The 25,574-nt window shown below is 39.9% G+C and overlaps 2 protein-coding genes and 1 non-coding gene across 4 annotated transcripts; 2 read left to right on the top strand and 1 right to left on the bottom strand.

Moving 5' to 3' along the window:
- Positions 1 to 54: 54 nt before the first annotated feature.
- On the bottom strand, positions 55 to 20,415 carry LOC108882196 (sterile alpha motif domain containing 10a). Of its 2 annotated transcripts, XR_001960748.2 has the most exons (6): positions 20,329 to 20,415; positions 7,672 to 7,828; positions 6,129 to 6,211; positions 5,804 to 5,850; positions 5,423 to 5,642; positions 55 to 576 (listed from the first exon to the last, which is right to left on the bottom strand). It is a non-coding gene; the product is annotated as a sterile alpha motif domain containing 10a (transcript). The 2 variants fall into 2 exon arrangements; XR_001960747.2 differs by lacking the exon at positions 20,329 to 20,415 and having other exon boundaries at positions 7,672 to 7,908.
- On the top strand, positions 11,048 to 15,660 carry opn7d (opsin 7, group member d). The gene is made up of 5 exons (XM_018674550.1): positions 11,048 to 11,166; positions 11,281 to 11,443; positions 12,154 to 12,281; positions 12,416 to 12,750; positions 13,011 to 15,660. The coding sequence occupies exons 1-5, from the start codon at positions 11,067 to 11,069 to the stop codon at positions 13,491 to 13,493; spliced, it is 1,209 nt and encodes a 402-aa protein (XP_018530066.1). The 5' UTR covers positions 11,048 to 11,066; the 3' UTR covers positions 13,494 to 15,660.
- Positions 20,345 to 25,549, top strand: rad21l1 (RAD21 cohesin complex component like 1). The gene is made up of 14 exons (XM_018674543.2): positions 20,345 to 20,433; positions 20,733 to 20,899; positions 20,983 to 21,112; positions 22,027 to 22,126; positions 22,389 to 22,492; positions 22,713 to 22,811; positions 23,240 to 23,341; positions 23,452 to 23,559; positions 23,731 to 23,960; positions 24,049 to 24,130; positions 24,237 to 24,379; positions 24,492 to 24,596; positions 24,831 to 24,905; positions 25,173 to 25,549. Exons 2-14 carry the CDS (start codon positions 20,753 to 20,755, stop codon positions 25,356 to 25,358), a joined length of 1,611 nt encoding a protein of 536 aa, XP_018530059.1. The 5' UTR covers positions 20,345 to 20,433; positions 20,733 to 20,752; the 3' UTR covers positions 25,359 to 25,549.
- Positions 25,550 to 25,574: the final 25 nt, after the last annotated feature.

Below are 25,574 nucleotides of genomic sequence, written 5' to 3'. Positions count from 1 at the left end.
CATGAGGTGAATAACAACTACGGAAATACCAAGGAAAGGAAGGCAGACAGAGAAGAGAGACACCAAAATTTTTGTTGGAAGTGCTGAGCGACAGACGGAGTGATGTCGAGACACAAATATAAAACCTGGGTAATCATGTAGGTTCATGCATGCTCATGCACATACAGAAAGTGAGAGGAGGAGAGATATTCCACTGCTTCCAGGCGCAACCTTTCAACACATAAACTAGACTTTTTTTTCATTACTTAAAGTGAAAAATAGACATATATTTCTGCTATACCACACAATTCCCACATTATTTCAGGGCTCCATTGCATTTTACTTCTTTTCTGTATTCCTCACATGCCTCCTTTAAGTTCACACCTCACACACACCCAGACAACAACACATTAATCTTGTTTGTTACCAAGAAGACACTTGAGCAGAAAGGGCAGTCAGGGGCTCTGGTGAATTCGTCTCCTCTGACTCAGACTCTCTTCACTGCTCACTCATGGATCCGATTCTGAGTTATGCTCCCTGCACACCTCGCAGACTTGTCACTGGCCAAGGCATGCGCCCAAATCACAAAAGGCAAAGCTGGCACAAAGACAGAGGACAAAGGATATCTGAGTAAACAGAGAGCTGCAGTGGTCTAAAATGTGAATCATCCTATATAATGTCCTCTGTAGAAGCTTAAGGTGAAAGGAGAGTTTTCGTCCTCATTATTGTGATGGTCAGAGAACGGACAGTGTTGATTACAACTGGCCCATGCAAGAGGACGCCCAGGAGAGGGTTCAAGGACTCAGAACTTCAAAGTAACAAGCTCCATGAATTGACATTTTTCAAGAAGTAGTAACGTGTAATGATGCACTAGAGCTTTTGCCATCTACTCTGAACAAGTTGTTGGTGGAAACCTAAATGTTTTAAATGATAAACAAAAAATGTAACAGATGTAGGGATGCTGTATCACCCATCTCCTAGCTTCTGTTGTGTCAGAAAGATGAAATATAGAATAATGTTTCTTGGCTGTAACATTCTCAGAAGCTGGATCCCTGCCAGAGTTAAGTGCCTAAACTAAAATTTGGCTCAGTCCTCAAAGTGGAAGTAGATTACTAAGGCAAATAAGGCCAGCAGAGGCAAAATTAACACATGCCTACGGGGCGAAGATCTTCCATATACGTGTCTGGATGAATATACATGTCTCTTATGTACACTGCATGGATGTTAGGATCATGACGTACACAGGTGTCAGATGCAGACACTGTTTCAGCTATCATAGAAACTGTACAAATATAATTAATAATACACACAAAAAACAATGTAGTAGATAAATATAAAACATATATTAAAAGCCACAGATAACAAATAACCTAACTCGTATAGGCCTAAATGGTATGACTTTTTTTTTTTAATAACTGATCCTTTATCAGTCCTAATATCGTTCTCAGTTCAGTTTCAGTCCCTTTAAAAGTAGAAGAAACAAACCCATTAAAACAGGGACATTCACATAATGTGCTTCATGATCTGTCCTAGTTTGTCAACAGGGAATGTTGATACACTAAAAAGGATGTTGACAACGATGTTCCTTTGTGAGTCAGTTTTTCACAGTGAGGCCGATAATGATCAACCCAGCCAACCTTGCATCGCGTTAATTAGTTGTGCTGCTTCCATAAGTGACTGAAAAGCAGAATTAACAGACCTATGTATGTGCAACCAATCAAAGGGCAGAACAAACAGAGAGAAGCAATGACAATGGCCGGTATGAAACATGCGAGGTAGATGCGCAGAAGTTAACATGTTCATGTTTTTATTACTTTTGACAACAAAACTGTTTTTAAAAGGTTACAACTGAAGTCCATGGTCCTTTAGGTTTACAATGCCCTGGTCTGCCTATTGATTTTTTGCTTAACTCCTTTGATAGATAGCTCAACATCTTCACATAGAACACGTTATTCAGTCACTTCAAGAAAAACAATGTTTATCTGGGTAACAATTACACCAGTTTTCAGATGTTTTTTAGATTCTATTTTTACTTTTATCTGTGAGTAAGCAGCTGTTTAATAAATCAACCATGAGAGTAGTTTGCAGCCAGAGAATAAACACCTCACACCGTACATTAAATGTGCCCCTCTGGCTCAAACTGCAGTCACCAGGACATTGTGGTTTCAGCTTTCTGTCTCTCTCGGGCCACCCAGATAGGAATGACTCTAAAAATAAATTTTAATCCTCATCATAAAACAGACACATGACTGAAAAATCTACTTGATTATGCTAATGACAATGCTAATAATGCAACAGGATGTGGCATGAATTTAAATTTTGAATACCTGATCAATGTCATAACTTGTTAGAAAGGAAAAGTGGTCCTCTAATTGTTATTGGTGAATCAACCCTTATCTAATTAATTCTGTAATGTTACCTTTATGAATAGGTTTTGTGATGACAACCACTGTAACAGATATATTTTAAAAAATATTTAACTAAAGTTGGTTGAATTAACCAGAGGATCTTGCTGACCTTGCCTGTGTAATGGAGGTTTCCAATATGAAATGGACAAGATTTGACATTTATTTCAAAACCTCAAATGTGCTCTTCTCATTTTCTCATTTTCTCCCTCGTCTTTGGGCAGAATGTAGGATTCACTAATTAGAGTGACAGTATTACATAAAAAAGTGGTCATCTGTAAAAGCCATTCATTACTCTACATTCACATTCAAATTATTCATTGGCAGGAGGCAGACTAAAATTTCCAGGAGCACCAATTTTTGCAGTAGCTCATCAGATTAATTCTATTGCCTAAAGCTTTGTAATCCATCCTCTCAAAGGTTGAGGGATGGCCTCTGCTTTCAGTCTGCTGCCACGGCCAAGAAGGCTAGGTGACAATTTCAGCTCACTGTCCATTAAGAGTAAAAGTGTAAAAGTAATTGACAGATATTTACTGGATGGACGAGGACCAGAGTCATTGTTAGTCATAATAATCATGATAATAGTAAAGAAAATATACTAATTAAGTGAGTTATTGAAATAATGTTTAAAAAACAACATAAATACAAACAGGATTTGATCAAAAACATGTTTATATATACCTATACAACAAATACAAATTTATATCTAACGTGTAATTCCTCACGTAAATGTCACATCTTAAATTTCTCTTAGGCGAATGAGTATGACCAGTATCTCTCTGAAAGAGAGGCACATTTCTTAAAAAATAAAACATTATTTTTTCACAGGCCATATAAGACATTGTTTTTGAATTCATTCTGTGTAGTCTCTGTAGAAAGTTGCTTCTATAAATTACACAAAACTGTTACAGTTTGAGACTGAGCCTCTCTAACACACTGAGTGGAGTCATGGTCATTTGTTTGTGTCTTCCTCCTTTTCTAATATTACCTCTTTTCGTTGCTGCTGAGGAAATATCTACATGTAGGTTTGTGTAATATGACACTATATGCCAGATGACGAAATAAAAATCATTTCATATTATGCTCAATTTTTTTATTTTGTTTATTTTATGGAAATGCTAAACAATGAGATTAAACGCACTATAATTCTCTGTGGGTTCATCACTACAACCAACCATCACGTTGTTTTCACAATGTCATTTAAAAGTTCTGAACAAATTCTACATTTCACCTGATGATCAGACTATTTGACAAGTGAAGGGATCATGTTGAATGTCTGTACAAAATGCTATGACAGTAGTTGTTGAGAAATTTTAGTCAAACTACAAATGTCTGCCTCATTACAGGCACTACAGGAAAAGTCAGGGGATCATCAGAGCCACAAAGATACATGAGCACAGGACAAGTGAAAACTTCGACCTGCTGGTGCAACTGGAAGAAAATCCAGTAGGATCACCAAAGTCAGAGGGACTCATCATCTGGGGACCATGAACATTTGTACAAAATTTCATGGCAATCAATCCAACAGTTATAAAGATATTTCAGCCTGGACAAGAGCAGTGGACCGAACAACTGACCCATGTTGCCATCCCTGGAGCCATGCCACTACCATGGTGAAAAATTAACTGACTTATTGACATCCACCGTGTCTCTATGATCTGATGGAAAGCGACTGCTCTCATGTTCAAATCAGCTCGCATAATTTCTCCCGTTCTGATCATTTCCTGCCTACTGTCACCTCTAATAAGTCGCAAACACAAGCCGACCACAGGCTGTGACACTAAGTTCATTTTACCGTGTCAGAGCGAGAGGCCTGAGAAGGACCAGGACCCTAGCGCCGAGGTATTAATATGACAGCACTGCTCTTTACAGCTTTCTGACAGCCCTGCAGCCTCGGCACAGCTCAGTGAGGAAACCCACGCTCCCTTAAGCAGCTTTCCATGACTGTCAGTCTGGGAGCAGCGCTGCTGGGAGCAAACTGCACGGGTGGGTATGAAAAAGTAGGATGACACAGCGCTTCAGGTGCAGTTCAAATGCTCCCTATAGGACTGGATTTACTGCATGACTAGGGGTGACACCTTACTTTCTAAAGTGGCTGTCACATTCATTTTGGACCCTTGAATTAAGAATAATCACGTAAGAAATCTCATGCCAGTCACAAATTATGCATCAAACATTGTGTAATTCCCACTGCATGCTAACATAATCATTAACTGCCAGTAGCAACAGGCATTCAATCAACAACTGTTGGTACAGCTTAATTTCATCATTGTCCGTAAGCGAATATCCTTCTGACATGATAAGAAATTACAAATAATCTTTATCACTGGCTTTTATCTTAAATTACAGCTTCACAGGAACAGTCTGCAATATCAATATCCCCTTAAAACATGTCCTCTATTTTATATTCAGAGAGAAATATTCTCCAGATGTTAAACAGGATCAAAAATTCACCTTGACGTTGTTGCATGCATAAATCAACAGCCAGTTTTTCCTCCTGCAGGTTCTCATTACCACACTTATACTCACTGGTCAAGTGACTGAGATGCACTCATTAAGTACAAATACACACACACACACTGTTGCTCATATGTGCAGAAATACGCAGCTGTGTATGAGAAACTGATTTGAGAAAACCCACCTTACATGCATGATTCACATATATGACTTACATGTGTAGAAACAAATCAAAGTGGAGGGGGGATAAGTATAGCAGGAAAGCAACGAGTTAGGATGGATAGAGGAAATGGGGTGGGGAGCAGTACTTTAAGTCATCAGTGACACTCAGAGCTTGCCAGTATTATACTGATCCCTCTCTCTCTCGCTCTCCCTCTCCCCTCTCTCACCCAGTCTCTCTCACCCAGTCTCTCTCTCTCTCTCTGGCTGGCCTGCCGTCACTGTGGGCTTTTCGTTCTACATCACTGGGGCTCAGTACATCTCTACAATGATGATGAGTGAATATGCTGTATGAGTGAAGGAGAGCGTGTCCACCTAGCCGGACGCGTGTTAGTGTGTGTCATTGAAGAGGAGGAGGATACCTTAAGCAGACTGTTCAGTGTGAGCTTGAAACAGGTCCAGTGCTCTTCTCTCTCTCTCTGTCTCTCCCCTCTCCGTCTCTCACCCCTGTCCGTCTCCCTCTCGGTGACTGGCCAAGCTCCTCTCCTCTGTGTCCTGCTCTCCACCTGGCCTCCATGAGTTTAACTGAGGACAAGCCATTCCTCCCTGGAAGGTAAGCAGCATAGCGGTGGGGCGTCTGGTCTGTTTTCAGTGCAATATAAAGAAATTGGACAATAACAAACGGGGGGATCATTGACGATGAAGCAGTTGTTTGATCTTCCAAATTTGCTAGCCATGGACAATGAGATAAAGATGCTGACATGACTGTAAAAAATATTTTATTCTGTTATTTCTCTGCTTACTTTTATTGTCTGTGGAAAGGTCTGGTAGTTTGATCTGTCGCCTCCCTCTAAAATGATAACATCTGGTTTTGTTAAAAGGGTATTTACTGAAGGACATTCAGTGAAGGTTCAAATACAGTCTCAAAGAAGTGAAAAGGATTGTGCCGGCTGTAATGCTGATGAGATGAAAGCACAGAAATCACAGCCAACTTGTGGGATCTCCGGCAGGATTAGTGATGAGATCACTGATCATCCCTCTCTGTTTAAAAAAAAAAAAAAGAGAGAGAGAGAAAGAGACTGCTTTTCTTTATCTGCTAGTCAAAGTTGAAGTTGTCACAACACTGACCGTTTTTGAGACAGCCTGTCGACTTGTTCTCCGGCTGCTTGTCACACACTGTTTTCTTCGACATGCCTGCATGCATGAACTACCTATTGAGATGAAGGCACAGACAGAGTATGTGAGTGACGATTCATTTGTTTGTGAGTCCTCACTCTTGCCTCACAACAGAAAAATCAATATATGTTGACAATGACCATTTATAAACACCAGAGAATGAGATCTCTCTACTGGTTAGAAAATGATTTAACAGAGTGAATGACCTTCAACTGAAGATTAGAGTCAAAGGCAAGACAAGACATTTACCCATCACGGACACAGAAAATGTTTGCTTTCCCATACTCAGACTGTGGTTATGTAATATGTTTGTGTCATGAAGAGGAAGCAGTCGTGGTGGAGTGATGATGACATGACTTACTGGGGTGGCAGAATTGTATTTATTTATTTATTTATTTTGCATTCTTTGTGGCTGCTGTCCTTCCCACAGGCGTGGAGATCACAGACTATACAAAGAATTATATTTGTGTATTGAGCATCTAAGAGGGAAAAGTAAAGCAGTAAAGCTTAAAGATGTGTCAAATGGCCAGTGTTTGTATAGTCTGCATTATAAATCACATGAAGTCTCTGCCCCACCTCTGATGCCACATGTTTAAGGATGGTGTGCATGAAAAGCAAACAACTAAAGTGTCAGGGAACTTTCAGCAGGCTAAAACAATCAGTAGTGACAAAAATCATCTGTGCAGTCATCAGGTGACAACTGATTCATGGTCAGATTATTATACTGTAGCGCTGGGCATCCTGAACACATTATGTTGGGGGCACATTGTCTCACGTGACCATTCTCCTTCCAGTCATTACATAAGATATGTCACAGCATGCTCTGCAAAGCTTAAAAGAGTAGCCTCTAACCACGGTTTGTCATGCTGCTAAAACATGGTGTAAATATTGTGCAGTGATGGCATTCACTGTCACTGTCACTCACTCTCAGATGAGGAGACAGTTAACACACACACAGAGGGTGAACAAAGTCCACTTCAGTCTCGCAAAGGTCTCACCAGGCCCTCAGGGGATGTGCCACACAGCACACCAGTGTGTCATGTATGTTGAAGTGAAGGTTTGCTTTTGAATACTGCACAATGCAGTGAGCCATAAGTTTAGTAATGGCTAATAATACAAATAGTTTGCACACGATTAATGTGTCTGCAATGCTTACTTGAGTCAATTGAAAGAAAAAATTAAATCAACAACTTTTTTGTAAATTGTCATTTTTCATACAAATTGCACATTTGTTGGTTTCAGCTAAAAATATTATTATTGTTTATAAGAGTAAATGAAATGTCTGAGTTTTGAACAGGTGTGACATTTACAGACTAATCAAATGATCAAAAGAGAGAACAGATTAATTGATGAAGAAAATAATCATTAGTTGCAACCCAAGTGGACATTTTTATCTAACTGTGATATACAACAAACGTTTGAAGACTTCATCTTGCAAACAAATGTGCAGACACAGACAAGGGGTAGGACAGATTTAAGTTAAAAGATGATTTACTGAGGATGGTGATGAAGAGATGGTGGAGACCAACTGAACAGGTTTGGGAGACAGCTGGAGAGATGGTAGAGACTCAAGCCACAGCAGGGTTGGGCACAAGGAGGGGAGCCTGGGAGACAAGACGAGGAGTCAGGGGCCAGACACAGAGCAGACGAAACTGTAGAGGGAGAGGGGTCAGAGGTCAGAGGTCAGGATACATGCCACAGGTTAACAGGCTGAAACAAAATAACAGCTTGAAAAAAACGGGCAGTGTGGTAATGGCAGGGCTGGGTATTTGTAAAGGGCTTGATTACGGTGATGAGGTGCAGCTGGTGTGACTCTGCTGTGACTCCGGCACACCTGCATCCACTAAACCACAGACAAAGAGGAAGAGAGAGGGGGCTAGAGCCACTGAGGGAGTGACAACAGATTAGGGAGACACAGAATGAGAGGTGGTGTCAGGGAAGGTGGCGAACACACATGTGACAATTAGCAAAAGCTATTAAAGGCAATTGCCAAATCGTAATGCTCAACATACTAAAATTAGTGGCTTTACAGCTTTTCTGATAACAATAAAATGATTTGCTAGAGTTCACTATAAGCATAAATAAAAAATATGCTTGAAAAGCAATGAAAGAACAAGGTCAATCAACTGCAGCATAAAAGATACAGTGTGACACCTTATGTTCAGAAACACACAAATATCCTATGATTCATAATGTCAAAAGGCACAAACACTGGGGGTTGATTGTGAACGTAGCATCACAATGACGATGCACTGGAGGGTGTTTTTCTTTAGATAAGATCATAAACACAAATGCCAACATTATTTTCTATAGTTTGGTGAGAGGTGTGTGTGTGTGGGCTGAAGGAAAAAAATGTCAGATAAAATTGATGAGAACCGTTAAGATTAGTCTGACTTTTGATTTGATTTTAAACAATTCAATATTAATTTTCACAGAGTAAGAACCTCGGGGATGTCTCCTCATTACTCATTATTCAGGGGTCAGATTTAAACACAAGTCAAAGATTGAGCGATGCCACTGGCTGCCAATCTCCAAAAATCGTGCAGACACTGACATTGTAACTGTCACTGCTCATGAGCTCATGCATGTGGTTGCCCTGCCCTTGCACTTGCACACCCTGATGTGCCTGTCAGACCTTTAAATGGCTGCTTATCTCATCCGACTACAGACATTTAATGGCGACAAGTGACAGCCCTAGTTTCAGTGGCAACTTGTCACAAACTTATGGATTACTTGTCATGCTGACGACAGCAGTCAACAGCAATATGGATAAATAAAAATCTTCTCCTCAGTAAATTACACAGTCCCCTATCAGCCAGTGTGAGCAAACGGGGTACATACGCTAGGTCGGGAGACGATATATGGTTTACCCTGTGCATCATCATCTGGAGGTCAATGTCAGTGTCTCAAAGGCACCCAGTTAATCACAGCTGAACAGAGGAGTCATTCTACCAGGCTCAGAGACATGATAACAGCGGTGTCACAGTTCAGCCAGTCTCAAAATACTCAATCTGTCACAGCGGACCAAAGGCACAGTTCAGCTGGTTAAGCTCTCCCTGGTTCTTTGTGTCTACCTCCTTCCTCTCATGGCTGAGAGTGGTGGAGGTTTTATTCCTCTGGTTACATAAACATGTTCACTTACAGAGTATTACTTCAGCAGTGCTGCGAGTGTTATAGTTAATGAGAGGCATTTTAAGGCTTTCAATTGTTAAAGGATGCTGATTCAACTCAATACTTGAGCAACAATGCCTTCTAAATTATGCAGCATGGGATGGTTCAAAAATGAAATGAATCAGGCTTAGAGGAGGTGCTGGAGCTTATAGACCAGCACACTCTGCACACTGAGCAGAAGTTGTTCTGATTAATGCAAGCTTTAAATCTTGCAGGCGTGGCAGTTTCTGTCCAAGAATTTGCAGGAGATAAAACATCTTGAGCACTGATCTGAGTGTGCAGATGTTTTTTCCTCTCAAGGCTACTTGTATAGGATGTTTATATCACTCAGGAAACATCCAGACAAAACCGTATTATCTTTTGGCATCGTGTACTTACACTGTTTGCCAAAAAAGGGATGATAAGTTATGATTGCAAGTCTGAAAGAAAGAGGTAACTCCAGTACTAATCAATATTTTCAGGCTGATACTGGCATTTATATTTAAGAGTACAAAATATGTTACTGCTACACTACTAATACCCCATGTTGGGTTCTAGCGAATCTAAATGACAGAAAACATGTTTGATTGATAAGAGAGTCATTCATGCGTTGACAGAACAGTGGAGTTTTTTAGTGGCACTAAAACTGGTCATAACTAGTTACTCTGCTGAGTCTCCTCCACTCAGACTGACTGGACGTTTCGTCATTGACTGGTGTGCTGACTTGCATAGTAATGAAGCGTCATTCTTTATCCTCTGTGATTGCCTAAGACCTTGAGAGTCAATGTTGCCTCTGCATCTTCTCTGATATATAGCACTCCACATATTGCCCCATATTTGTCCCTGCATAGCGCTTTCCTGCCCAATTTCCATTTTATTTTTCATTCTCTTATCAAGCAAAGTGATGCTCTGAATAGCAATCATCATCTTGTTTGTAGGTAGCAAGGCAAGAAGATGCTGATTGCTGAGATCATGAGTCTGGCTCATAACAGCATGAGCATGAGTGTCTCTGACATGCTTCAAGTGAGGAGACACGATTAAGATTCTTCTTACAATCTATTAGGTTAATTTATTACCCCTCTGAAAGCACCTGTCAGCTCTCATTCGCGGCAGAACAACCACACTCTTACCTCCGCTCAATATGTATCTAATCTATCCCTCCATGTGTCTGCATTGCATATGCGCGTGTGCATGCTTGCATCATGTGTAAACATGAGCCGGCTGGGGACAAACCTGCAATGTCACCATCTTTTTTTCCCCAGCAAATTTGACCATGCGTTATCTTAATCGTAACGGTTATGTTCTCTAGCTCCTAATCTCTCATCTCATATTCCTGTTGTAAATCCAGTCTTTCTAATTCTTTCCATCTGCCAATCCTGCTTTATATTTTTCTATTTAATACAAATTGTCCTCATCTTTTAGTAGGGATTATTTTTTAATAAAAAAAAAAGAAAAAGAAAAGCCTTTTGATCTATTTCTCCCTCTGATCCTGTAGCACAGCTTCTACTTCAGACAATGGACCACATTTTAGATGCTTTAGAAAGAAATCTGTGGAAGTGTTTATTTGGTTTCTAATACAGAGACTAGACAGTGGGGAAATAGCTTGTGCCGCTGTAATTGAACACTCTGTCAACAATACATTTTCTTCCTTTTGAGTGTTTTCATGCAGTATTAAGTTTCTGTAAATTCTTCAATCGCTTAATTATTTATCATTTGTGCGTGTTTACTGCTAATAATGGAATGTTTCAGATGGGAAATGCTTCAGACACATCTGCTGTGTTTGCCTCCACCATCTCCAAGGAGCATGACATCTTCATGGGGTCACTCTACAGTGTCTTCTGTGAGTCCATGAGTCAATATCTGCTGTGTTGATCCTTTGCTGACTCAATGACAAATCCCCACAGGTGCACAATCTCTGGCTCAGCTCAATCACTCTTCTTTTTTTTGGTAACAGGTATACTGTCCCTCATGGGTAACTGCATTCTGCTACTTGTTGCATATCACAAGCGGTCGACCTTGAAGCCAGCAGAGTTCTTCATCATTAATCTCTCCATCAGTGACCTTGGGATGACACTCTCTTTATTCCCACTGGCAATACCATCAGCTTTCTCACACAGGTACCTCATATTCCGTCCTCATCTTTCCTCTTTATTCCTCCAATCTCAATATCTAATTCACTGTGAATAATAATTTGCAATAGTCTGCTGTCAGTCTCAGGCAAATATTATGACAAATAATTGTTAATTTAAGTATGTTTTTTTCTAACAAAAATGCCAAATATTTCCTTGTTCCAGCTTCTCCATTGAGAGAATTCTCTGTTTTTCTGATCAGACATAACAACACAACTGAGGAAGTCACCCTTGGCTTTAGGAAATTGTATTTCACTATTTCTTGACTTCCTGCAGAACAAGAAATTAGTCAAGAAACTCCTGAAATAACACATAACACAAGCGACAACACTGGTTGAGGAAGGAAAGGATACATTGCATAATATACACATATATCTTCTATATGTATCTCTGAGTGGCGACAGAGAGTATTTATGGTTTTCCAGCAAAAACAAAAAAAGCACAATAGGCTCCTATGTTCTTTACGTAAGAGAGTCACCTAATGGTGCTCTGCCAAACCTTAGAAAGAGTTAAGGTCAACCTCAATAGCACCCTATATAGTAACTCCAAACAGCACAGTTGCAAGGCATTTACACAGAGAGTAAGAGTGGCACATGCAATAAAAGTGAATAAAAGGTAAATTCATGCTCTCTGCTACTTTACTCTCATAAGTTGCAGACCTTGTCTCGGTCACATTCCCCCTTTCTCTCTACATACAGGTGGCTGTTTGGAGAGATCACCTGTCAGCTCTATGCTATGTGTGGAGTTCTGTTTGGTCTGAGCAGCTTGACCAACCTCACAGCCCTCTCCTTAGTCTGCTGCCTTAAAGTCTGCTTCCCTAACCATGGTGAGGAGATGATAAACTAAAGTAATGAGCATGTTATTGCCAACACTTCAGATTTTATCACAAAGCTGAACAGCATGAGAAGGAAATAAGAAATAACCGCACAGCATTTTTTTTTCTATCTCCTGTCTGATCAGGCAACAAGTTCTCCTCGTCACATGCTCGCCTCCTGGTGGCTGGAGTGTGGTGTTACGCATCTGTGTTTGCTGTAGGGCCCCTGGCACAGTGGGGACACTACAGCGCTGAACCTTACGGCACGGCCTGCTGCATTGACTGGCATGCGCCCAACCACGAGCTTTCAGCTTTGTCTTACATTGTCTGCCTTTTCGTCTTTTGCTATGCGCTGCCCTGCACCGTCATCTTCCTCTCCTACACTTTCATTCTGCTGACAGTGCGGGGGTCACGACAGGCCGTCCAGCAGCATGTGTCACCGCAGACCAAGACCACCAATGCACATGCTCTCATTGTCAAGGTCAGAGGATATGAGTATGTCGCTTCGGCATCACTGACTTCAGGTTTTGCAGTTGGCAGGATTTGAGCAGGATATGAGACAGTGATTTATTCAAAGGTTACAAAAATAATTTGTTGTACTTGCTTTATCTTTGTAGAACCTTCTCATGTATATGTAGCAATCTGTGTGTGTGCAATCATAAATAAGGGAATGATACTGCAGATATTTCTATCTACACTGTTTATATTTTATGTTTTCCTTTTTATGTTTCTGCTTCATAGCTGTCAGTAGCAGTGTGTATAGGCTTCCTGGGTGCCTGGACTCCATATGCTGCTGTGGCCATGTGGGCTGCTTTTGGAGACGCCACACAAGTTCCTCCTGCTGCCTTCGCCCTGGCCGCCATTTTTGCCAAGTCTTCCACTATCTACAACCCTATGGTCTACCTGCTGTGTAAGCCCAACTTTCGCGAGTGTCTCTACAGAGACACGTCTATGTTACGACAGAGGATCTACAGGGGAAGTCCACAGTCTGACCCGAGAGAACGTTTCGGATCCAACTCACAGCGCAATAAGGATGCGAGCATCTCCACGCGCTTCTCAAATGGACAGCAGGAGAGCTACGGGGCATGTCTGCACTGCACTGAGAATGCAGCACTGTGTCATCTGACACCGCCCCAGAGGACTGCCTGCATCCTGACTGGATCCAGCTACAGAGAGGTGACAGTTAGCCAGCTCTCAGCCAAACCACAGGCCGATTTCCTCTAGTGGTGCAACCTCCTTCTTTTGTGAAGAAAATAAAAGAGGGAAGGTGCTCGAGAAGATGAGAGATTACTGTGCATGGACAACAAAACTGCAAACGGCCTGCACACATTACAATAAGACTTTATAGAATGACAACATTTGCAAGGACCTTCAATGGCATTCTTCCTGAAAACCAATCATAAGTGGCTCCTTCATTTTGAAATGCCTGAGATTCCCAGAAATCCACACTGTGCAAAAACTGTGCTTATTTTGTCTGAGAAGATTTGCCACAGAAATTTATACTTGTAATGTCCTGACACCTACGTCCGTGTCGGCTTGTTTTCTGTTTCATTTTAATGCACTGTGTACTTAAGTGGATTCTGAAGGAGCAAAAAATGAGACAGGAGAACCCCTGCTGGCTTCAAGGTTAATTAGGGGAATGGGTGACATTTTAAAACAGCTCATCATGTTTTGTGTACAGCAGGAACATACCTCTTAATGCGAGGATAAAACATGTTTAATATTTGGCCAGTGCAAATCAAAACATGATATGAAATGATATGTAGAATTATTATAAAGGATCCTAAAGATAAGATATCACATAACTTTTCTGATCCGCTGTAGAGGAAATTCAATTTGATACAGCAGCACAAGAGAGCGTAGTTAACATCAAGAAAGAAATTTGCATAAGTACCTATATACTTATACCAATATACCTATACATCAGTAATACCTATACGTAAGTAAAGAAAATAAAAAATGCTAAAATAAGAATAATAGATACAAAAAAATAGATCTGTGTGTATATAAATGTACAATGTTCATGTGTATGTAAAAGCCAAACAGCTGTGGTTCAAATTAAACGTTTATGTTGACTAATTTGTACATCCCACTTCTACAGCACAGCACGCTACGAGTCAGGATCAGAGATACTGTAAGTTCATGTGGTGGACCTCATACAGTGTCTGTTTTTATATATGAAGGAGATGAGGAAATTGTTTATGGTCCCTCCTGTGACATCAGGCCTAACAGAATAATATGTAACCAGTTAAAATAAAGTTTTAGAAAGGATATGTGTAAACAAGTGGTGGACATACATAAGTTTTACTCAAGTCAAAATGACCATGCATTCACCTGCTGTGGGCTTGAATGTTTCTATGGAAGTTTTAATCCTGTTACCACTGCAACTTACTGTAACAGAGACATAAAATCAGCTGCTGTTTTCTGTAAGGAGTGAAACAATCAGCTTTTAGCAGCCACTTCAAGCCAAGAAGGTCCGAGTGTTTCATAATTAAAAGACAGATTTAGATGAAGTATCACTTAAATGAAGAGGTCCATACTTGACGGGGCTATACTGTGCCATGTAGTCTGTAGTTATTCTACTACTGCAAACAGTCGAAACCTGATTAAAAAAACATGTTTGCACACTATAGGCCTTAACACTGTTTGCAGGGGGAAAAATTGATTTGGACACTGATACAAATAGGACTAGAGATCAGTTTCACCTCATACTTTAGTTAAACAGAAATTCAGACTTCTATTCAGTAAAAACTGTCCCAAGTTCTGTGGTTGTGCTGGTTATGGGACCCCTCCCCTCTCCAGACTCCTAACCTTAATATCAGCTTGATTCAATCTTGGCAGATGAATAGTAAAGGGGCTCTACAGTACTTTCTAACATTAAATTAACCTGTAATTTATTGTAATTTAACCATTTCTCAGAACAGGAAACAACAGGAAGGATGTTCTACTATTTCTTTTTTCTCTATGATTCTTCTAATTGATGCATTAAATATTTTTTTGATGGATGTTTTTAATTAGCATAAATTGACAGTAATTCAGACATCAGTGGCCCTAATATTACATGCACATTAGATTATACTGTAGATGCTCTTAGGTTTGTATTTTCTGCCAAATAATGTGCATTTACACTAAGTATTAAGTTAAAAACCCATTATTTAAATCAAATCGCATGTCTGATTGTGCATGTACAGTACAAACCAAAAGACTAACGACTGTTTTTTTCCCTAAAAATCTGAAGCAACCAGCACTTCACTATATTTAATTCTGCTGTCCTTTTTTTTTTAAACATGGTACTGTGCTTTGTGGCTTCATGTATGTATATAAAAGAGAGCATACTGTACATGCTGTGTCGATATCATTATCAGATCCAATTCTTGTGCAGCTTTATTTACTAAAGAAATAAAAACATTCAATAGTTGTTGTTGTCCAACTGATTTGAAAACTAAAAGGAGGCCAAGTGTGTTTGAAGTAAGAAAGTTTTAAACACTGTGTCTTTTTTACTGTGAAAACTGTCCAAATTCTTAAGATGTAAAAAAAAGAATGAAGAAAAAAATACACCTATGACTCATTTTAATTATCTGCGAGGAAGTGTTGCTTTGGAAACTGTTCATTAACTTGAGAGCACTCTAGGTTCAAATTCACTTGCAATCTAATTTTCTACAAAGGAGTGTTATTGACATTATTGGCAGCACCTTGGGGTGGTATCTGTTTAAAATTCCTGGGTTGGTGCGCAACACTTCTAAAGCCTGAAACAAATCTCCCCTCACTGTTTAAGACAACAGTATCAGTGTTTCAGGAGACAGTGGAACTGAGACAACTGAGACACTTAAGACCAAATTTACAAATGTAACTGGAGAAAGTGCTGATATATGTGTCTAAAAAAAATGAGACGACTTCACCTTGAGTAATTAGGTTAAATAGCTGCTAAAATAATATTAATTACAAAAAAATCCATCCATCCAACTAATTATTTGTCACCAAAAGAAAAACCATTTAACAATTAATGAGATGTCGAAATTGATGTTTCACTCAGCAGATTGGAGAGTTGTATTCTGGGAAGGCACTGTTTCAGGGAGTTGAAGGACTACCTATGTAATGGACTGTAATATCTCCATTTTAGTGCGGCTTCATCATATCTTTGTTTGCCAATGAGACTGCTTTTTCAGAGGAGTATCTTTGAGCACACTGACCGAAATCATGATGACAGCAAAGCTAAAGCTGGGGGGTTGCCAGCCCTTTGAAGATAATATGCATGTGCATCCAAAAAGCACATATAAAAAGCTCATAGGATGTTGAAATCTTGGAGGAAGAAAACATTAATATGTATATCTCTATCTACTGGGGTGATCTACTTCTATCAGCGTGGCATTGAACTGGAATAAAATAAAATACCCATGCCAGCAGGGAGCCCTAGCAAATATGCATGAAGGATGGACTTATATGCAAAGTAATTTATTTTCCCTCAGTGTTAAAAAAAAAACAAGTCTGAAGGATAAGCTTTCCACTGGCAGCCAATATAGGGAAGCAGTGAGATATAGCCAGAGGAGGAATTAAAAGAAAAATAACTGATATGGCACATAACACTTAGAGAAACTGGCAGAGTAATCCTACACAGGCACATGCTGTACAGTAGCTGGATATTTTTCAAAACCCACAAACTAAATCTGAAACAACAATCAGCCTTTTTTTTTATCCCTGTATGGAATGGAAACACATGGGAATGAGAGTTTACTCAGCACAGCACCAACATATAAAAGAGCTTCAATTAAGAGTCACTTCAGAGATAATGACAGTGGAGCTTAAACAGTGAGAGATCCACAATGTTGGTACTGTGCATTCTTATCCTCATCTGATCCTCCTCTTCATACAGCTCTATTCTCACTCATTAATTCCTCTTCTCCTCAGTTTCCCTAAAACTCTGTCTCCTAAACTCTTTCTGTCTCTCCCGCTCTCTCTTGAAATGCAGACCATGACTTGCCGTACCAGCTGTTCCTGTGCAGCCACACCACCCCGGGCATGCAGTTAACACAAAACACAAATTTATTTTGGCGTGTTTCATTCTCAGCCTGAGATCGTTGCCTCAGTGGTGACTTGAGGAGAATTTTGTTTTTAGGGGGGGTATGAGACAGAGAAAGACGAGAGAGAGAGAGAGAGAGAGAACCAGTGGTTTTGTATGCTGCATGTGTGTTCCAGTTCTTAAACAATTAATCAGTCGGTCCGTCGACAGAAAAACAACTGGCAACTGATTAAGTAGTCTGTCAAGATTCTCAGACCTTAGTTTTTCAAGTAGAGTTGAATCGAGAGAAACTGGACTTGGTTCTAGACACGTAAAGACATTTCACCTCTCGTCCAGAGGCTTCTTCAGAACTGAAGAAGTTCAGTCGCCCTCCAGGTGCCCTCGATTCAACTTTTCTTAGGATTAATGAAGTCATTTTAAAGCAACATTTTCTCATTTCTGCCACTCAATTATGAGGATTTTCTTCTTTTCTACTGCTTTATATCACTGTAAACAGAATATCTTTGAGACAAAAAAAGCTATTTGATCACCCTTGGCTTTAGGAAACTCCCATGGCCATTTTCTAACATTTTATAAATCAAACAATTAATCAGTTGATTGAGGAAATAATGAGCCAATTATGCATTAATGAAAATAATCTTAAATTGTAGCCCAACAGTAATGTCTTAACAATAGTTTGGAAGCAGACTGGGAGGTATCCTGTAAATTGGCAAAAATGCAAAACCACTGCCACACTGCTTTAAAATACTTTTGTCCACTACATCCAATGTACTGTACATACATTACAGATTCATTCTGCAACAATGAACTTATTATTTCCTCTTTGTGCTGACAGATCAGCATGTGTTAGAGTGTTAGAGTGTTAGGGTGTCCTCACTGTATCCAATGCACAGGGTCAGTATCTCAATGACCAACTATGTGCTTATGCCCTGATGCCCTCTAGTGCAGAGAAATGGAAAAACATGAGGAACAGGTCAGCCACACCACTGGATAGTCTATCTACATCTAAAATTATGTTTATCTAAAGCCTGATTTTGATGGGTTGTTGCACCTGGTGGGGTGGAAAAACGTACGCCTTTATAATTCTTATCAATACAAGTAATTGGGGTACGTGCAACTAACAGATTATTTCATTATAAATTAATCTGCCATTCATTTTTCTCATTTAACTTTAAAGTCCCTGCATATCTCCACCCAACAAAAATAAAATTTAAATTATTTTTTGTACATAAGCCATCTTATCACTTAATATGTTTTTAGGTGAACATCTGTAACTCTCAGCTGACTGCACAAGTATAAATGTAAACTTTGTTATCAACAAAATTGTCCGCTAGTCACAATATTATCACTATTTCAGCAAGTCTCTTTTTTTTATCTGAGATCTAAGAATAAGGTTTAGCAGCTGTCAGAATTTGAGAAATTAGATAAAACAGCTTTACAGATGGAGCTCCAAGATGGAGTTGGAGTTTAGGGTGCCATAATATTCATATGACTAGTTTTATTGTAAATACCTCAGTTACAGCATCTATTCTTCTCAGTAGGGAGTGCAAATTAGCTAGACTCTTTGGGGAGACCAAATGTTTGATTCTGAAGCAATCTGCCCAGTTGAGATAAAGCTGGTAATAATTAAGAACCCATCAAAAGTACATCAAAACACTGAAGACAGCCTTGGTGTAGACCGAATTAACTCTCTCTCTTTTGATGCTTCTAACAAACATTTCACTGAACAATTCCCTCAAACTGTTACCAGACATCCTAGCCCAAAAATAATGTACCCAAAATAAAAAGGTTACTGTTCTTCAACCATAGTCTCCTTTGAAAGGTAACTCTTTCAATTTTAAAAGCCTGAATGAGTAGGAGAGACACTGAACCAGGGTTACAGAGGCACAAACATGGTAGAAATGTAAGGTCAGGAGTCTTAGAGCTTTCAAACAATGTATAATTTATGTAAAGACTCAGACTAGGACAGACCAAAACACACCTAAAACAGTGCTACATGGGGCAAAGGGTGGGGTGTTGTATTATAAAAGGTTAAAATGCATTTTAGAGTTGATAAATATAACTTCCCTCTGTTTCAATGTTGCATTATAATGAGTAGAATTGTGGACAGGTGGCTTAGCTATAGCCATAGACAAATTATGAAAAAGTGGAAAGACGGAAAGAGACCCTGTAGTCATTTTCTGTGTCTTTATAGTCATTTTGTGTCTCTGTGATTGTTTTGCATCTCTTTGTGGTCGTTTGTGGTCCTTCTGTGGTCACTCTGCTTCTTTTTATGGTCATTTTGTGTCTCTTTATGTTGGTTTTGTATCTCTTAGTTGCTGTTTTGTGTCTGTGTAGTTGTTTTGCCTTTCTTTGGGATCCTTTTGCATTTATTTGTGGCCATTGTGTCTCTTTTAACTGAGCTCTATGACTTTTGAACAAGAAATATTACTAGACAATCTATCCAAGACCACATTTTGAGACCGATTTCTGTCAACTTGCTATATATCAATTCAACACTAACCAAAAGACATGACTCTGGAAATCATAATGTATAAAGCAGCAAATGTTTGGAAGAGTGAGTAAGTTGCTGCACAGCTCACAGATGCAGTAAAGAAAACAGAAGTCACAACTCCGTCAAATCTTAACACAGCCTCCGGTGTTTCGCGAATAAACCCGCTCTTTTCAAGTGCAGAACTTCACGTTTTATCATCGCGTTTTTAGGTTTTCTTCAGTATCAAAGTAATTCAGAGAAACGTATCAGTACAGCCGATGGTACCCTGCGAACAGGAATTGCTAGTGGCGAATTCGGCGTGCTAACTTTTCCAAAATGTTAACAAACATTTGGAAAAGTTAGCAAAAACAACAACAAAACAAGACATGGGCTTAAACTTAAAGCCTACAGCATAATTCACTGAATCCATGGCAACGTTTAACTTCCTCTTTCATGTAAAAAAACAAAAAACAAAAAACAAAACAATCGTACTTATTAATTCCAGTGAGAACTTTAAACGTTTAATGTAACATAAACCAAAAGACTCTGAACATTTAGTATATTCATACCTCAGCTCCATCGGGCGGGTTTTGCTGCTTGGTTGCTCCCAGCTCCTCGCGGTGATGTGCACGTTCCGTACGTCAAAACCAAAACGCGGCACTTTAAATTTTAAGGTAGGGCGTGCTGCTGGTGTTGGGTTAGCTCGGTACTTGTTTAACTTGTACAGAAATTAATTTAAGTAACCGCTGTCTGTTTCTACCGAAACTGTAAGCTGCGTTTAAAACATACCGCCGCCATGATGCTGAACTGTCGTATAAAACCTAGCCTGTCGTAACGCTACTATGGAAACGCGACGTCCTAGCAACCACAGCAAGCTAGCCGACTTTGACCCTGGACTTCAAGCTTAATTGGCAGCAAAATAACTGACTAAACACCCAGCTATTCTCTAATGTCATTGTTATGTTTGTCACAGGTGACAGCTAACTTTCCAGCATGATGTTCCTCACTCAACTCCTCACGTCCAAGCGAGGACCTTTAGCCAAAATTTGGTTAGCAGCGCACTGGGAGCGGAAACTCACCAAGGCTCATGTATTTGAGTGTAATTTGGAAGCAACCATCAGAGACATAATTTCTCCAAAGGTAAAAATTATCAAAGGGTACCTCTCACACCCTGTCTAATGTTGTACATCTGTCTGAGATGTGTGCATTTGTGCTTTTTGTAGATGAAAATTGGTTTGCGGACATCTGGTCACCTGCTCCTTGGCGTGGTCAGGATCTACTCCAGAAAAACAAAGTACCTCCTTGCAGACTGCAACGATGCCCTGCTTAAAATTAAAATGGCATTCAGGACAGGTAACGTCCTGTTTGTTTTTATGAATGTGTCAACAACTATTTAAACAGCAGTGACAAACAAGAGGCACCACAGGGTTTGACAGGGCTGTGGTTACAGTGGACTGGCTGAAATAATAATTATGACTGAGCAAAGGTAGGGAAGTGACTCTTGAATAAAGGAGGCCAAAAGCTGGACTAAAAAGCTGACTGTGGTTTAATACTAAAGAAAACTGACTTCTTTCACAATCACGCTGCAAGGATAGAATGATTGTGCAGAAATGGAGTCACTGATATACACATTTGCATGTTTATCAGGAAGACTGGCAGCTGTTGCTATTATTTTGTCCCTCCAATTTATATAAAAGAGAATAGGCTAAATAACAGACACATAACGTGAAATCAACACCTCTCTCTAAAAATAATTTCAGCAAGAACTGGACGTTGTAGCCTTCATGACAGTAGGGTTTATTGCAGGATTGTTGTGTTAGACTCTAGTTTAGCAAGATGTACATAATATACTGTCAACCAAGTGTAAATACTGTTAAATACTTTATCTAATAAGGCCAACCACCAGAGGGTGACACAGACATAATTACTTAACCTACTTATTTTGAGAGGGAAGACAGAATGTAAAATTTAACACACACCCGAGACAGAGGTCAAAAAGAGGTTAGCATCTCTGAATTCATAACCTACATTTGCTCAGCTGACAAACATTTGAACAAATCTGAAGGCTTCGTCTATTATTCAAATGTATGCTTAGTACCTGTGAAAGCAATAGCACAGTGCCTATAATGTTTTTCTTTTTCCTTTTTTACCTGTTCTAAAGAAATTTCTTTCCTCTGCTGTTCATATCACCATCTGTCTTACCTCTCCTAGTTCTAAATTCAATGCATGTAAATATCATTTGCTTTGTTTTTCTCTCGACACACCAGGTCAGACAGATATGCCTGTGGAGGAGATCGAAGCAACACTAAAAGCGATTACCTTGATCGAAGATTTCACTTCTTTTGATGCTCAGCTGCCTCCTCTAAGGTTAAATATATCCTAACCTGTCGTTCATGTACCATAGTTTTCTTTGAGATGTTGTGCAGTTTAAGAAGCACAGTCACTACTTTTCTGCTTCAATTACAAACATAAACATTACTGATATTACAAGTTAAATTTTTGTAATTTGACTTCTGGAAACAGGACCAGCCCTTTTAATTTACTTTAGGATCACTGACTGTTTCTTTAAGCCTATTAATAACTATTCTGTCTGTGTCCACACCATGTTCTCTTTATACTGGGACACCAGTGACATAGATGTTGTGGACCAGTTCTCATTGAACCAGAGTCGATCAGAGGAGATCACTCTGAAGGAGGATTTTGGGAATGGCTTTCTGAATTTTACAGACTTCGGTAAGAACCAGGTTGTTCTCATGGTCCACAGACAGGGTGGGGAAGTCAGATTGTATTAAGACATAAACTAACACTTTGTTGGTTTTAGTCTTTTCATAGGATTTGAGGACAGCAACAAAAATGTACAACATCATCATTCCTCTCTGTTAAAACTGGTTTTCTGTGTAGAGTTGGTATTTGATACTGTCTTCCCCATTCTGTTATTTGTTCTGATGGGTAGGAGGTGAGTCCCAGAGCCACCAGCTGGATATGAGCTTCCACAGCCTGAGTCAACATGGAGACGCTTTTGGAGATGAGGACAGAGGATTCGACTTACTTGGTAGTTATTGTAAACTTTTTTTGCTACATGTTCATTCTGAAGGCCACCTAGGACAGAAAAAATAAAAAAAATCTCAACAGCACATTTCAGCTTGATATGGTGAACTTGTTAGCAAACAGTTACCTATACCAAAACAATAAAGTTGCAACTGAAGAGTTAAACATTGAGCTGAAACTCACTATCTGAGACACAAAGAAACAAATAACTAAGTTTTTGATAACCAGTGAATGATAACCCAGGAGAAAAAAGGTTCTCTCTGCACTCAGTCTAGTTTTGTAGCAAGAAAATCCTACCTCTGCTACGGATTACATTCAGATAAAAAAATAATTTAAATCTTCGTGCATCCAAAAAGATTCAGTCATTATTCCTGGTGATTCTCTTCTTGCTGCGTGAGTCACCGGTTCTTTTTCTGTTTTAATGGCCTATAGACTTCCTGACAAACTCCAGTGATGATGCCGAATTCACCGACTTCATCCCAGAAAGGCCTCAAAATGAAAATCCAGAGAACTCTCTGCTCAATTATCAGCAAGGTGATAATACATCAGGATAAATATTTTATCCTTATTTACATCCTGTGCTCACCTTCGACTCACATCAATAGACTTCAAAACCTGAAAAGACCTTAAAAGATGTTTTGTAGATGCTGACCAAAGTTTTCCAGTGGAGGCAGAGACCCCGGCACTGACTGAGACCACCTTGCTTACTAATGAGGAGGAGGCCTTTGCCCTTGAGCCTGTGGCCATCACTTGTAGGCACAAACACATCTCAAACTGTGGTCCTTTAACACTTATATGTGTGTTATTTATGTGTCAGTCATTCAAGCTCTATCAGCAATGCTAGCATCAACCGTTTGACACCACATGCATCCACATACTTGCAGCAAAAACAAGCACTCTTATGACCCACTCTTTCTCTTCAGCAAATTCAGAGAAAAAGAGGGGAAAGAGGAAGCGCAAGTTGATTGTGGACCAGGCTAAAGAGCTGACCAGCGACTCCATCAGAGAGCAGCTCTCTGACTATTCAGATCTGGTCACCCCTTTGGACATGGCCCCACCGACTGAGCAGCTCATGCAGTGGAAGGAGAGTGGAGGTGCAGACAAACTTTTTGCACAGCCATGTTCCGCTGTAGTAAATCCACAGATAAAGGAGGTAAAAAGACCTCTCCGTTAATCTATCTGTAGTGAACCTTACATTGAAATTACTGCTGTAACTGTTAAGTCTCATATTGCCTTTCTAGCTCTTTGCCAGGAGTATTTTCCGGGTGAAATATTATTCTGTTTCTGAGGAGGTTGAGGAGATGCGGCAGGATGGACAAGAGGGTAGGAACTTGCATCTTCAAGCAATGAAAGAACCATAATATATGAATTATAATCTCACTATTTTTAATGTATCACTGGCGGTGTCCTCTTCCAATCTCTTGTATAGTTCAGAGGGACATAAGTGCCCTCACTACAGAGAATGTCAGCGTTGTAGATTCATTGATCGATACTGAAAAAACACACAACGCTGAGCTGACTCTCGATCAAATGAGCAACAATCAGCGTGAGAATTACTCGGAGCTCACAGAAGTAAGTGTCTGCATTTCTGGAGTATAGAAACTATGTAGAGTAAAAAAGATTTAATTCTCAATCATGATGTTCTATCACCTTTGGTTTCTAATCTGTGCTTTGTGTTTGTCAGGAGGGAAACAGGTCAGAGTTCACTTATCCAGATCTCCCATCAGAAGACTCCACATTTGTCCATCCATCTCGCACTGAGCTGGCGTCAACTTCCCTCCACACTCAGGTGCTTTTGAACACACACTGTTACAAATGCAAACAAGGCAGGGAATTATACTCTCCAGGTTTCACCAGCCTTTTTCTTTGGAATGAAAATGAACTAATAATGGATGGTTATCTGTGAAAATGGCTGGTACTACAGACGAGCGACAATCTATTTGACAGATGGTGGGTGTTAATAACTGCTTTGGAAATGTGCCCAGCATCCCTGAGTGAATTATTCTCCTTTTCTAACCTGCAGTCTGTGCTGGACAGCCAGGACTTTGAGGAGAGGAGGATAACCAGGCGAGCACAGAAGCTTCTCAACACTCTAAAAGTAAGAGCCCAAAAATAAATCCTCAGATATTAGTACCACAACGACACTAACTGTCCCCATCTTACATGTAAATTGTGTTAATTCAGAGCAGTCTGTTTGTAAAGTCTGCATGTCCATGACACAGGGCTGATGTTTCCATGTTAGGAAGTGTCCTTGCTCTATTGAACATTGAGTGGCAGATAAAAATCTATAGCCACAGTGGACAGGGATTTAAAGATTATATAAAGACGGTGAAAATTAAATTCTCTTGTGTGTGTTTGTGTGCAGCAGAGCCAGAGCAGCACTGACACAACGTTCAGCCTGCAGGCACTCTGTGAAGGGAGCACTCGCCTGCAGGCTGCAACCACTTTCTTCTGTCTCCTCGTCCTGAAAAAACAACAGGCACTCCACCTGCAACAGAGCACTCCCTATGAGGACATCTTCGCCACACCTGGACCCAAGTTCTATGACTAGTAAAACAGAAATCAGCTTCATAAAATTTACAGTATCATAACTGAGTTGCGGTCCTGGTTCTACTGGATCAGTAGCAGGGTGAATATCTTACCCTGGGAATTGTATGTTGAAAAAAGCCTGAAAATAGTGACTTTATTTATGTCACACATGTTTGCACCGGGTGTCTGCAGGTCATAAAGTCTCTAAAAAGGAGTGAATTTAGTTTCTTCTTCTTTA

Source organism: Lates calcarifer, linkage group LG6 (assembly GCF_001640805.2).
Source record: "Lates calcarifer isolate ASB-BC8 linkage group LG6, TLL_Latcal_v3, whole genome shotgun sequence".
Classification (NCBI taxonomy): Eukaryota; Metazoa; Chordata; class Actinopteri; family Centropomidae; genus Lates; species Lates calcarifer.
The sequence above is the reverse complement of the archived record's forward strand: the minus strand, read 5'-3'. Positions and strand labels throughout refer to the sequence as shown.